General features: G+C 39.2%; 1 protein-coding gene across 1 annotated transcript in view; it reads left to right on the top strand.

Moving 5' to 3' along the window:
• PCCA (propionyl-CoA carboxylase subunit alpha) overlaps nt 1–14,908 on the top strand; it is a 398,317-nt gene that overhangs the window by 162,343 nt on the left and 221,066 nt on the right. The window contains exon 12 of the mRNA XM_024205358.2: nt 3,808–3,958. Coding sequence (XP_024061126.1) covers nt 3,808–3,958 — 151 coding nt within the window. The remainder of the gene's footprint in view (nt 1–3,807; nt 3,959–14,908) is intronic.

Below are 14,908 nucleotides of genomic sequence, written 5' to 3' on the forward strand. Positions count from 1 at the left end.
TGTGTGTGTGTGTGTGTGTGTGTGTGTGTGTGTGTGTGTGTGTGTGTAAAACCCTGGATTGTTCAAAATCAGGAGGATGCCCCAAACTGCATTTAATTATCTATTATTAAGTGCAACCACGTTTAGGTCTGAACTTGCAATTGTTCAGTAGTGCAGAACAACATTGTACAACAATTTAGGGTGTGATGACCACATCCAATGGGCATTTTGGATCATTTTAAGTTACTTGAGTTAAAATTTGATTATGGCTGTAGAGCCAACTCTCCCCATCACTTACAAAATCAAGGTCCTAAATGCTATATGTATCTGATCTGACAGACAGTAATTTTAAGTGCAGGGTATCACATAACACAATACACTGGTTGAGCACAGACTCAGAGGAAAAAGTGCTACCTTGATTAATCATTGTCACATCTTGCAACACCTGTGTGTTCCTCAAAGGCCTCCCATCCAAGAACCTGACTTTCTTTCACTCATGAGATTTGATTGCTTCAGATCACATGGTAGTGAATGGCATCATCAAAGAAGGGAATTCTCATTGACATTGTAGTGTAGCCTCGGCATAAAATTATGTTTTAGATGTAACAGTGCTCCTCAATTCTCAAAAGTAATCTGCTTTATATCTGGATGAAGGGAGCAGGAATATTTTGGAGAATATTTTGTATTAAAGTTGCATTGATGAATAGAGATGTTAGTGGGATGGGAAGTAACGTTTTGCCCATGTGTCCATCCCTGAGGCTGTAGAAACAATAAAACAAGTCAATTGTATTGTCTTTAATTGGCTGCACAATAGCTTGAAGAAGGTCTCGTATCTGAAATGTCACATCTGATCATATTTTCTCTTCTCGATGCTTTTATCTTGTGAAGTCTTTTTATTCTGCAGCCTTCATGCTGCCAGAGGAACTATTTAGTTCAGAGAGTAACAGGTATATGAGATGGAGAAGGAGTTGAAGTCAAGTTTAAAATGTTTCATTTTTAAGTGGTATGTGATTAGGTTGGAAAAGGGGCTGTTTAGGGTTTATTGAGAGGAGAGAGTGAATTGTTTAAAAGGGAGAGAAACAATGTACGTAAAAAGTAAAGGCACTGAAGGGAATAGGAAAACCTCAGTTAATTAACCTAGCTGATTGCAGAGATAATCCAGTCATTTTAGTGTATAAAGCTTAACCACATGGCAGAGATCAAGTTTAGCAGTGTGACACTTCTGTTCCATTCTTCTGCTGCAGCAGGAGGCAAAGAGAGAGACCTCAGACATACATTTAGAAAATACGGGAAGATATTACTATAGTACTGGGAAGTAACTGTCCTTTTATCCATATGAGAAATAATAATGCTTGTTCTTGAAAAGGAATACCAAGGCTATAATTCCAAATTAGAAATGTACTGCTCTTCATAAACCATTCAAACTGTGCTCCGTGATTGATGACATCAACAGAAGACCCTTTATTGAATTATAGCTTTTTATTTAACTTGTTGCTATGCATTATTCTGTTACTGAATCAGAATAATAGACCCCCATCTCTTTATATTACCAATTCATAACCATGCCCTGGTAAGGTGTGTTCATTGCTTTCCTCATCCCTTTGTTTCTTGTGATCTCATCAGAGGTGTTAGAGCAAAGGACTGATACCTTTTCTGAAATCAGACATTTTGTTTTCAGATTCTTTTGTTATATGTAGCCAGCAAAGAGGGTCTTTTTCCCTAAATCTAGAGACCTTCTTTTAACATGCCAAAAGTCTCTGGTTTATTGTCCATAAGAAACCATATATTACCACTCTACGAAGGACTGAGGCCAAACTAGCATTTTACCTATAAAGGAATGGTTTCCCCATTGTCTCTGGTTCGTCCAGAATCTTACCCCACTTTTCTTTTGCTTGAGTCCAATATAACTCATTTTCTTGCACAAACTCGCTGATCATTCATCTTCTAAACATTTTTCTTTCAATTAAAAGTCTTAGTAAATACTGTAAACTAAGGCCCTGATCCAGCATTTGACTCTGTCTAGCCAGTTCTCTGTGGTCACGTGGCGCCCCATTGACTTCACTGGGGCTCCAAGCAACTACAGGGTTCCTCCTGTGTGGTTCTCTTTGCAGGGGTGGGGCCTAATTCAGAAAGACAAGCCACAGATGCACAAAATTCAGTGTTGGAGTTGGCTGACTACTTTCCCTTCTAGGCATCATGCACTTTTTTTTAATCCAACTGTCTATAAGCAAAGATCTTAAAAACGACTTAAAGCAAAAACATTCTTAAAAGTGGCCTGGTGTGGGCCAAAACTGATTCTTTATTATCTTTTTATATTTTACTTGCTTGATTGTAGTTCTGACATGTTTCTAAAATAAACTGCAACAAGGATGTAATACATGTTTTTGCTTACTGTTGTTTCTAGTAAGGGACAAATGTGATCTTTCATTTAAGATCATGTACAAGGTTCAGCATCTCCTAAAGAAAAACTTTCCATAGCTTTGGTAAAAGCCACAAGAGTTTCCCTAGCTGGATAGGTTAATCTAAATCTGAACTTGTTGTGTAGTGGAGAGGAATCATCAGGATATATGTTTTCTTGAGTTTGTAAATTCAGTGGCCTATTGGTGGTGACGTATTTAGTTTCCTGGGGTGAGGAAGCTTGACTGTTGGGGAGTCGTCTTAACAATGGCTCCTGAGGGAGTAGCTGAGCTGCACTTTGGGGCAGAAGAACAACGCTGAATGGTGGCCATGCTGTGTTGAAGGGAATGAATCAAAATCAGAAAGCCACAAAACTAAAACTTGCAGTTTAAGGGTAAAGTTGAGAGAGAGATTTAGGATCTGAAGGTGGAAACTGCAAACTGTCATTGGTTATCAGATTCAATATTGTGCATGTCCTAGTTTTCTTTCATCACAACCTTGCCTGCATACAAGAAAATCAAATTAAAACAAAAACAAAACACAGTACAGAGTCTCATTCAGACCTTACGAACTTCCAAAGTTTATCCTAGCTTGGATTTCAGAGCACATAGCTATGAAACAGCCACATAATTATATTTCAAACAGATGCGGAAAACAAGACAACCACAACCATAGGGTTTGCTCTTGTTTATCTAGGCATTACTATTTCCATAGTGTAGCCATTGTCTGCAGGCTTCATCATTGTCCAGAATTTTCTTTAATGTTGGTTTTTAATAATTAGACGTGCTCTCCAAATAACTGATGACTTTTTAGGTTATATTATTTTAAAGATCTCAGTGTTATACAATGTGTATATTGATTTAATTTATATCTTGAAAGCATTTTCCTGTAATTTGTCTTGAAGGTACTCTCAATACTGAAATGCATTAATACTGGTTACCAAGAGTGCTGAATGTTGCATTTAATCTTTATTTTTTAAAGGAATTTAGAATGAAATAATCTCTTAGTTCTAAAGATGGGCTAACCTTCTGAGCGTGGATGGAAGTACAGGAATTAGTAGTCTATTTGCAATTTTAAGGAAAATTAATTTGGAGTAATATAGGTTGTGAATTTAAAGCACAATATTAACTCCCTGTATGGTTAAAACTAATTCAGAATAAGGCACTCTTATTCCATAATAAGGAATAAGGAATAACTCTATACAGGGAGTTAATCAGGAAAAGCTCTTCCAGAATAACTCCCAGTGTAAATAAGCCCTTAACTTGTTTATGCAACAGTAGAGATATAATATAGTGCATTTGATTGACCAGAAGTGGTGTCCTTTTTAATTTACATGGGTTTTTCTTTTTTGCCCTCTTTTGTATGTAGCTTAAGAAAAGGATAATATTACGTTTTTCTAACTAAAGAAAGGCACTTTTTCTGCATTTGTAGCACTTTTCTGGACCCTGAGACAAGAAGAGCAATGGGAGAACAAGCAGTAGCTCTTGCCAAAGCAGTAAAATATTCCTCTGCTGGAACTGTAGAATTCCTTGTGGACACCAAGAAGAATTTCTACTTTTTGGAAATGAACACTAGACTTCAGGTAAGAAAAAGAACTGTTCAAATTCAGAGACAGGATTATTTTAAAAAGTGTGTGTGTGTGTGTGTGTGTGTGTGTGTATGTATGTGTATATATATATATATATATATATATATAAAAATAATCCCTCCAAACGTAGAGTCTGATCCTGTAAGGATTTACATATATGAGTAACTTTACACTGACGTTAATAGGCCTACTCGCATGAGTAAGCTAGTGTGCACAAATCTTTGCAGGAATGGGCCCTTGCACAGCACATAGAAATGAGCATTCAGTGCTTTGCTCTTTGTTACACTTGACCTAAAGACCTTGCAAGAGGTCACAGTTAAGTGCTACTGTGAGTTCACAGTAAGTGGCTAGCCACTGTGCTTTGATACTTTTCCCTCTTGGTAACAGAAATTTCCATGTATTTTTCATGCTTTGGTGAAAGTTTGTTGAGTTTTACCAGCAAGGTGATTAAACTACACAATGATGTCAGAAATAAAAACATTGACACATTGAATACTATTTTAAGTCATGAATAGAGTACAAAAATACTAAAAAAGGATAGCTCTGTGGATTTCAAGTTGGTGTTTCCACTTAATTGTGGAATTGATAATGTGAAATAGAAATGGCTGGGAATAACCCCTTTTTAAAAAATTATATTTTTTATTAAAAGTTCCTGTTTAGTAGCTAGTGTCAAAAAAACCCACTATTGATAAGCTTTCTTCTGTTGCTGCTTTAACATACCAATAATAACTATACAAGGAAACAGGGTGCATATTTTAAAATCTGTGTAGCATTCTCGAAGATATGACAACATAACTTGCCAAATCTCATGTAAACAAGTAAAGTATTCTCCCCTTTCTTCTCCCATGATGTCGAAGCGTTAAAGATTAGCAGTTCATTTTCTAAATCTAAAAGAACCAAAATGTGAAACGATGCAATAGGAACAATAAAATTTGTTCAATTTTCAGCAGCTTTTTATCTCACTAATTGAGCCAGATTCTGCCTGCTTCTTTATACAGGTCTGCAGTGACGGGGAGGGTAAAAGGAGCTCCTTCTACTTCCATCGTCCATGCTCGACCTGCGTAAAGGCCAGGCACACTTGTAGAGAATGGAGCACAGGGACCACACCCTTAGGTTGGGGAGGGGCACAGAGGAGGTAGTGGGGCCTGTCAAGCTGTCCGGAGTGGCTCAAGAGCATGAGTACCTCAGGGCAGACTGAAGAAGCAGGGCAGAAACCCCAAATTGGTTGAGAGTTCTCTACTTAGATTTCACCAACCAAGTATCAAGCATGAGCTTCTCAGGCACTATAATAGCCTAACCATGGAGTCACAGACAGTCCCCTTGGGTACTCCGGTTTATCTTACCACCCAGGCAAACTTGCCTTTGTGTTAGATAGTCCCTTACAACAAAAATCACAACAATATTCAGATTACTCCCAGTCCCAAAGGAGCAGTCACTTACCCCAGGTCAGCTTCAACTTAGCTCCTACACCAAAGACGACCCTTGTAGCCAATCCTATAATAAACTAACTAAAGATTTATTAACTAAGAAAAGAAATGAGTTATTTACAAGGTTAAAGCAGGTACACACACACACACTACAGTCTAGATCCCAGAAAGTAATAGAAGCTGCTGTAATATGCAAGCTCAATGATTTCTCTAGGGCTAACCCAGGCCAAGCACTGGGGAACGCTTGCTTATGCTTAGAGATCTTTGCCCATCAGAGTTCAAGCAGCATAGAGATCATCAGTTCCTTCTTGTCAGGGATTTTTATTCCCTTCCCCCAGCATTCAAGCTGATGGGACAAGTCCACCTGCAGGTCTCCTCTTCATGGGTGTGGTGGGGAGCAGTCAACAGAGTCTTTGTCCTTTGATGTTTCACAATGGCTCAGTTGGTTTCAATGGGCCTGAGACATTCTATACCTTGGGGGAGCGTACTGTAACCCCCATATTCCTCATTTTCATATAATTATAATCTTGCATATAAAGCATGCCTTGTACGGTATCGGGGAAAGGTTATGATCTGCTGAAGGTCATTTCTCTATCCATATATGTATATCATTAATGCATATGAAGTTATGAGGATTGTGTTGTATGGTTGTCACTAAACCATTCTGTAAGTTGGGGAATCAGCCAGATATTAGCTCCCCAGAGGCAACAGCAAGGAAAGTAACCAACACCCAGGCGGGGTTTCAAACGATCCATCAACAACCATTGTCCAGCAAGAGAGCTACAATTCAATGACTCACATGCATGAGGCCACACCAGGGGAATTGCTCAACCTTGCCTAGGGACTCAGCAATGCCCCCAGACATGCATGGACTTGTGCTTCCCAAGCACATGGGACTGAGGTTATAAAACAGAACACAGTGGCCACATGCTGGGCTTTTCTCCTTCACCCACCTACACTGCAAGCAGCAAGGACACTCTGAAGACTCCAACTGAGGGGACTAGCCCAGATTTCAAGGATGAAATCTATATACAATGGACTGCAATATCCAGTGGGTGAGGAAAACTGTTTAATCTAGATGTTGCCCCGTCTAATAGGGTTGAGAGTTTAGACTGCATGGTTATATTTTCTTTTCTTTTGGTAACTAACTCTGACTTTTTGCCTATCACTTAAAGTCTATCTTTTATAGTCAATAAATTTGTTTAACAGTTTATCTTTACCAGTGAGTTTGTATGAAGCTTGTGGCAGATCTGCTCAGGTTTTGCAAAGGCTGGTGTATATTCACTTTCCATCGACGAAGTGGTAAACCAGTTAATAAATTAGTACTGCTCATCTTGAGCAGTGCAAGATAGTATATTCCTGAGGTACAGTGCTGGGAGCTGGGGGGGGATTTTGCTCTGATGCCTTTCTCTGTGTGATTCATGAGTGGCTCTGGGAGCATTCATGCAATCTAGCTGGTTGTGGGGCTCCATATGCTGTTGTGTCAAGTGATCGTAGCGCCTTGAGGAGTTTGCTGCTGGTCACTAGCAAAGCATTATGAAAGACAGCCCAGGCTGGAGAGAGTTAAGGGGCACAGCGATCCCACAGTCCCAGGCTGCACCCCGGGACTTCACAGGACCTTCTTGTGTACAGGACCTAGCATCTTCTGTAGGAAGCCAGCCTTTACATTAATTTAATGCTTCTTTCCTGCTTGATGCGTTACACAGCTACAGAGGCTTACAATGCAAACACTCAATATAACCTTATAACATGGGGTACAGACGTTACAGGAGATTAATACATGCAGCATCCTACAAGCATTTCATAAAGTCTAAACACATTTTTATAAATCGAATACCTATTTAAATAATACTAACACACAGGCAAGCCAGACTGGTGTCCAGCTACGCATTCATCAGTGTTCACTTGGGGCCTAGGAGCCTTGGCATGAGCTGGCACCTGATCTGCCAGCGTTATAGGGCCATAGACCCATCTTCCCTTCCATCAGCCTGCACTGGAGGGAAGGCTGCACCCTATAACACTGCTCCTCCTACAGGACAAGGAGTGCTTTTTGGTGCCTGCCCTGGTATAGCTCTGCACTGCCCTTACTAGGGCTATGTCTACCAGGCACAATTTAGCCCTATGTCAGATTTGATGAGAAGTGGTAAGGATTAATCACTAGACAAGTTACCAATTTATTGGCCAAGAACAAGTAAACGCTTGTTTCTTCTGTATATACATTCTGTACATTTATAATTCCTAGTTTGCCTAGCATTTCATATAAAGCTTCTGATAAATCTTTTTATGATTATGAAAATTCATAAATGATACAATCCTAACCTGATGCCAGCAGGGATACATGATCCTAAATTTTCTCCTTTGACACTGCTCATTATCTATTCAGGTGTTAGGCTGAAATACAAACGTGATCAGTAAAGTACCCTTGTGCTCAGTTCTGTCTGTAGCTTTTTTTTTTTTATCATTGTATGTCTGTTGGTTTTGCGCTGTAATATATGGTGGTAAAAATCTTCTAATTCCTCAGCATCAAACTCATTTAGTTGTGGATATCTCCAAATTGGCAAGAACAAAGCCATCAGAATGGAATGAATGCCATCTTTAGAAACTTTTAAAGACTTCTTTAAAATATTGTGTAAGCAGTTTGAGAGGTCCCCTCTAATAGTAGACCCTTTCTTTCCAAGTCTTAAGAAATTTACTAACCTTAAATTACAATACTTATGTACATTCTCTAATTCTACTATCTATCTTGGCTCTGTATTATCTGTAATTAGCATTTCAGTTTGAGGATGGAGGGTAGCAATTTTCTTTGTTTCTTCTCCAAGCTTTCCCAATTGATCTGTCACTTTTCCCAGCTCTCAAACTTGAGTTTCTGTTCCACTAACAGATATGTAACTAGCATCTAGTTTTTGCTCCCTTCTATTAAGAGCCAAACATAGACACTCTAATGAACCATCTCCAAATTTAACTTTAGAACCAGGAGAGTCTCCAGATGTCCATGTATTTGCACTCACTTTTACTGGTATATGCTTCAGCCTTCTGCCTCTTGTAGCTTGTAAGTGCTTATGAATCAGGATTGCTAGTGAGTGTACTCTTTCTACTAGTTTGTGCAGAGCTCCCTGCATTTAGAGAAACTTTCCTTGAGGGTTAGTTTACTAATAGGTAAAAGTGTGCCAAGCCTACCCCTGGGCACACTTCAGGCATTATTCCCTTTACCTTTTAGCACCCTCAAAATTCATCCCAAATAAAATGTGCAGTTATGTCACGGCCTTTATTTACCCCAGAATCAGTCCCAGTCTCTCTCTCTCTGGCCCAATGAATAGTTACTGTAATTATACGCAAAGCAGAACAGTTCCAGAAGGAGAGATTGAGGAAGACATTAGAATAGGCAGTAGCCTGGTGATTAGGGCACTCACCTGGGATGTGATTACTCTGAACTGGACAGAGCAGGGTCTCACATCCCAAATGTGTGTCCTAACCACCAAGCTATTGGCTATTCTGGGGTGGGTTGGTCTAAACTCACATACAGTTAACTACATCGGGGCAGATCCTTTCCTCTGTTCCAAACTCTTTATGCTGCCTACTTCCCTTCCTTAGGCATGCTGAGCATAGTTCAGAAACATCTGCAGTGTGTCTCTTACCCTATCGTGTGGTTTTAAAATTTTTAGGGGGAGGTGCTATCTTTTGATCAATTCCTTGGGAAGATTCTTTTTTACCACCACAATCCTGTAAACAAGCACAAATAAAGGATGCTTATGTTTTTTTATTTCTGTGCTAAATGTTGCAGTACAGTATGAAGTTGGGAGATAGAAAACCAGTGTACCAGCTATATGATTTCTGTTATAATTTACATGAATTGTTTGTTACAGATGTTTTACTCTCAATCAGTGGTTCAGGGAAAGTGAATTATTGTTTGCTGTCAGCAGAAAAATTTTACATCTAACTGTCATGCCATATGCTGATGACTACAAGAGAATCTGAGATCAGCTAATTTTGTTAGAGAATAAATCATTCTTGCTATCATGCTGAAAGTATACAGACTTAGATGCTTCCCATATCAGTTACAAGTGAGCTTGCTGTGTATTGTCATGTACTGCACATTTGGAATAGCTTTCAGGCAGAGTTACCACTGTTAGGAACAGAGCAGATGTTGCATATTTGATCCTTTATAGCCACTCGAGGAGTGTATTGGTTCATGTTACTTAGTTGTCATTTGGTTAATAAAAAGTAGTCATACTCAAAAATAGTGTCAACATGCTTTGAAATAAATTAAAAGCAGAATCTCAGCTCTATAACCTTTCTAGCTTGAGAACGGTGTCAAAATTTCCCTTTCTAGCAACCACGTTCAAAATTGTTTTTCTTACTTTAGGAACACTTCAGTTGAAATATTATTTCTATTAGGCTTTAGATCTAGAGACACTAATGCTTGTGAATAAGGCGTATATGTAATGTAGAGGTGTACAATGTTGCTAAATTTCCTCTAATGTAAATTATCTAATGAGGGCAAAAAGAAGGTTTCAAAATGTTAGAAGTAATTGTAGTACTTCAAATTCAGAAACATAACCACTTAATTTATGAAAAATATATTATGGGATTGCCCAAGACATGACAACAGTTACTTAAGCAATTTAGTATGTATAATCCAGGGATTTAGGCCAATCTATGCCACTCATATACATACAGTGTGGTGATTTTTTTTAAACCAGGTCTGATTAATATAATATGCATTAAAAGGTTATATGTATAAACTGGACTCAGAAGGAGATGGAAAATATTGCATGTAGCTCAAGAGAAGTGATCATTATGTTCTCTTCTCATGTAACAATTCTGTTGAATATTTTTGTAGCACACAATTTTAATTTCTTATTTAGGAAAAAAGAGGAGTTGTGGTTAGATAGAAGTAAGGGAGCATTAGTGTATCATGTTTGTATCAGGTTTACTAGAAGAAAATTACATATCTGTGTGTGTGTGTGTGCGTGTGTGTGTGTGCGCGCTTCCACATTTATTTCCATTATAGCCTGTTCCAGATCTATCATACGTAAGCATGTTGTTTAAGTTTATCTTAAACATTCGAGCCCTGAGATTATTGTTTACTAAATGTCCATAACATGTATAAAAGTGTTGTCTAGCAGCAAAATTCTTGTTACTCTTGTCAAAGTATGAACAATTTCTGGAAAATGTCATGCTATAGTTTTGGTATGGCATGCTACAGGCAACACTCAGTGCAAATCTTTAAAGCTGTGATTTTACATTTGAGGAATTTTGTCCATCCTTACATGTATCTGTATTTTGTTTGCTTGTTTTTATACTGAACTGATAAAGACAGTTGAAAAGAGAGAGAGAGGGAGGCGTACCTTCCAGCATAGCTAATAGTCCAGGGTTTAGGGTACTCACCTGGGATGTGGTAGACATAGGTTCAAGTCTCTACTCTGGATTTCCAAGCGCTGCTGTCAGAAAATTATATTCTGGCTTTTATTTTTTTGTTTTTTAAAAGAAAAATTCAACACCGTCTATGAATTAAGCGTTCTGGAAATGGCTTTTGACCAACTATTGACTGTTCTATGTCTGTACAGCACAATAATGGGGAAAATATCCTTGCAAAGTAAAATTGACGTAACAGAATTCCTGAATTTCATATCTAGGTAGTAGATCTACCAAAACACCAAAAACATCAGGCGGACCAGGTACTTGAACCTGGGTCTCCCATATTACAGGTGAATGCCCTGACTAGTGGGCTGTTAGCTATGCAGGGGTGGGTTAGTCTGTCTGTCTTTCTTTAGTGAAAATTTTTGAAAGGTCTTGATTTTGTCTTGATGCAGAATGGGAAAATATTTTGAAACCTTGACAGTTTTCATGGGATGGAAAAACTGGTTTCTGTCCAACTCTTGTAATGATCTCAGTGTAAATAACTAGGATAGATACAACCAGAATCTGTGTTTTCTGCTACCTGTAGCAAATCCCTGAGAAAGTAAGTGATAGTTTTTGTTGGCTGGTTTGTTATTTTTTGTGGGGGAGGTGAAAGGGGAGGGAAGGGGTGGTTGTCATTGTATCAGAAGACTGCAATATTAAGAAATGTGAAATGTCTCAAAGTAAAATTTCAGATGACTACAACTGCAATTTGCTGAGGCATGTTCAGGTTTCTTAATGTTGCAGTGATGCATTGCTGCATTCATTTCACTTAGTTCACCAAACAGGCATCAGATGGTAAAGGCTTTCAGTTGTTACTAACCTGGGCTGGATTTAAACTACTGACCTAGAGGTGAAAGGTTTCTTCTCCCGTTACCAATCCCCTAAGCCTCCCAGAATCCAGTCTTCACAAAGTTTATGCCGGCTGTCCATGCCTGTTTGAGCTGGAGGAAAAGATGATTTTGCTGCCAGACAAGACTCCTTTACACAAGGGGTCAGCCGACAACAGTTAACTACATTTTGCCATGCTCTTGCCTCTTTAATGCAACTTCCATTATATAGCCACTGGTCATATGCTGCTCAGACTCTCAGAAAGAACTACAGAAAAGCGTTGCTAATTGTTGTTGACAGAAGAGACTGCATTGTTTCCAAAGTCACTGAATCTGATGGATGCCATTAATAGAGCTGCCAATACATGGAATAATGTCTCAGGCCATGTCTACACTAGCACTTATGTCGGCAAAACTTTTGTCACTCGGGTATGAAACACCCCCCCCCCCCCCCCCCCTCTCCCCTCCTCCCTCTCCCGAGCGACATAAGTTTTGGTGACACAAGCACTGGTGCGTACAGCGTTATGTCGGTGGCAGACGCTCTCCCGCTGATATAGCTATCACCGTGCGTTGAGGTGGTTTTATTATGTCGACGGGAGAGTTCTCTCTTGTTGGCATAATGTGGCTACACAAGTGCTCTTACAGCGGCACAGCTGTAAGCTTGTAAGTATAGCTATGGCCTCAGAGATGATACCACCATGTGCCTATAATAAAATATATCAAAGAGTGGAAAACAAAGGAAATTCTTTTTTGGCATTGAGAATAAGCCTGAGAAAGAAACCAAAGATCTTTCTCCAAGTACAAATGAGTTTATTAGTTTTAGTTATTTGGATATGAAGAATATTTTTGAATGTGACCATAGCCATCTTAGTTAGAGGACTTCAAGAGGGCTCTGAGATTATTGCTGAATATAGTCGAAGCAAGAGGAAATAACAGCTCTAGAAAGAAAGGCATACGAGTCTCTATCAAGTGTGAAATGGGAAGGAAATTCTGTAGAATTAACAGACTGTCAGGATTTTTAAAGAGCAGGATTTTAGTTTACACAGAAATCTTGAAATTTTGAACAAGGAAATGTGTTGGATTTTCAAAGGCTACTTGTCAGAAAATTATAATTTTTATTTTTAAATTTAACACAGCCTATGAATGTAAGCATTCTGGAAATGACTTTTGACCTGTCTGCTAACTATGGGATATTACATGTCTGTACAGCACAGTAATGGGGGGAAAAATCCTTGCAAAGTAAAGTTGACAAAACAGAATTCTTAAATTTCAAATCTATGTGGTAGATCTTCCAGAACATCAAAATGTGGAGAGTTTTATGGTTATCATGAGAAGAGGACTAAGTATCTCATTATAATTGCATATGCAAAGAGATCTTTTAGAAGAGTCAGCAGGTACTGGAAAGTTTTTGTTAAAGTATTTGCTACATGATGTCTTTACTAATTTTGATATAAAACAACAAGAGGCACCCATCTGTACACTTCAGAAGCAGAACCTCAGCTGGTGTAAACTGTCATAGCGCCACTGAAGTCAGCTTCCATTAGCTGAGGATCTGCCTCTGACAAATACTTAAAACATACAATAGATTGAAAAGAAATTGTAACCCATACTATATAATAATAAGTAACGAGGCAGGACAGATGATAAACCAAATTCCCCACTTACAATATTTTCTTCTTCAGACCCCCACTCATCCCTGAAGGGATGTGCTTGGCCACATTTCCTAAACGCCAACAGATGTGGGCTTTTGTGAGCCAAAGTTGAAGAAGTGCATTCCAAAGGAAAGAAAACACCTTGCCAGGAGCCCTCTCTCCTTACGCCTTCTCTTTTTTTAATTCTGCGTGCGGGTCCAGCTAGTGTGCGTCTGCTGATCACAGCTCAGGTCGTATGTCATGACTTCACATAATTATTTTCAGTAATTTAGGTGGGCCAGATCATCAGCTGGTGTAAACTGATGTAGTTCCACTGAAGTTTGTGCAGTCCCAATTATTTAAACCATCAGAGGATCTGGTCCTATGTCTATATACATTACATACTCCCCTTTGTCCCCATTCAGTAAAGCATTCTGGGATATGTTTTCTATTAATGTGATCTTGCAAATGGTGGGATTATTGGTGTATGTGAGACTGTGAGACTTAGCAGTCAAGAACACTTGAGGTACGTAAATATAAGCACACTGCTGTAGCTCTACTGTTTTTCAGCTTTTCAATATAAAGAACATAGGTTTACTGAAATAAAAAGCATCTATGTGACCTTGGAATTGTGTATCCAGAATGTATTCTGTAAAATGTTAGTTGGTTTTGGGTAATGAAAATTTATTTTGTTGAGTATGGAGAGCCCATAAGCTTCCCAAGTAAATCATATGCTTTTGTATACTGTGCCATAATTTGAAAGCTTTGGGTTATTTATTTGAATGTAAAGAGGTATATGCCATTGCTATAACCAAGGAAAGACTTTCCGCAGAAAGGATGACATATTACTTTTAATCCCATTGGAATTCAAATTCTCTGGGCCACTGTGCTCTATTCAGATACTCCTGCTAACTTGTAAGTAACATGATGCCATTTGAATACACAGGCATAAGTGTGGTCTAGTAGAAAATCATGGGTACGTCCAGACTACCCACCGAATCGGCGGGTAGTAATCGATTTATCGGGGATCAATATATCGTGTCTCGTCTAGACGCGATATATTGATCCCTGAACGCGCTCCCGTCGACTCTGGAACTCCACCAGGGCGAGCTGAGGTAGCGGAGTCGACGGGGGAGCCGCAGCCGTCGATCCCACGCCGTGAGGACCCGAGGTAAGTCGAAATAAGATACGTCGACTTCAGCTACGCTATTCCCGTAGCTGAAGTTGCATATCTTACATCGACCCCTCCCCCCCCCAGTGTAGACCAGCCCCATGTGTGTTTACTGATGGGTATGAACACCTCAGAACATTACTCCCTGAAGTTATTCATCTGTGATCAGGGGAACTGCCTTTACCACTCCAGCTCTTGGCTGGATTTGTTTACAAAAGTTATATGATTGTTTCAGTGGCTGCAGTCTATAGCTCTGTTTAATTGGACGATTTGGTGATTGTGATTAGGTATGGTTTGGAAGCCGGAGCACAAGCTTCTTCACTTTAATCCATGCTCTGACACTTACTGGACTGAGACTTTGACTAAGTTACTTAACCTCCTTGTATTCTTACCCACTTCCCAAAGGAGTTATGAGTGGCTAAGTAAGCAAATACACTTCTTATTTCTGAGGGATGGTGTCTCAGGGTTTTCTACTCAGCGCAGGG

This window comes from Terrapene carolina, unplaced genomic scaffold (genome assembly GCF_002925995.2).
Source record: "Terrapene carolina triunguis isolate 2854851 unplaced genomic scaffold, T_m_triunguis-2.0 Scaffold21, whole genome shotgun sequence".
Taxonomy (NCBI): Eukaryota; Metazoa; Chordata; order Testudines; family Emydidae; genus Terrapene; species Terrapene triunguis.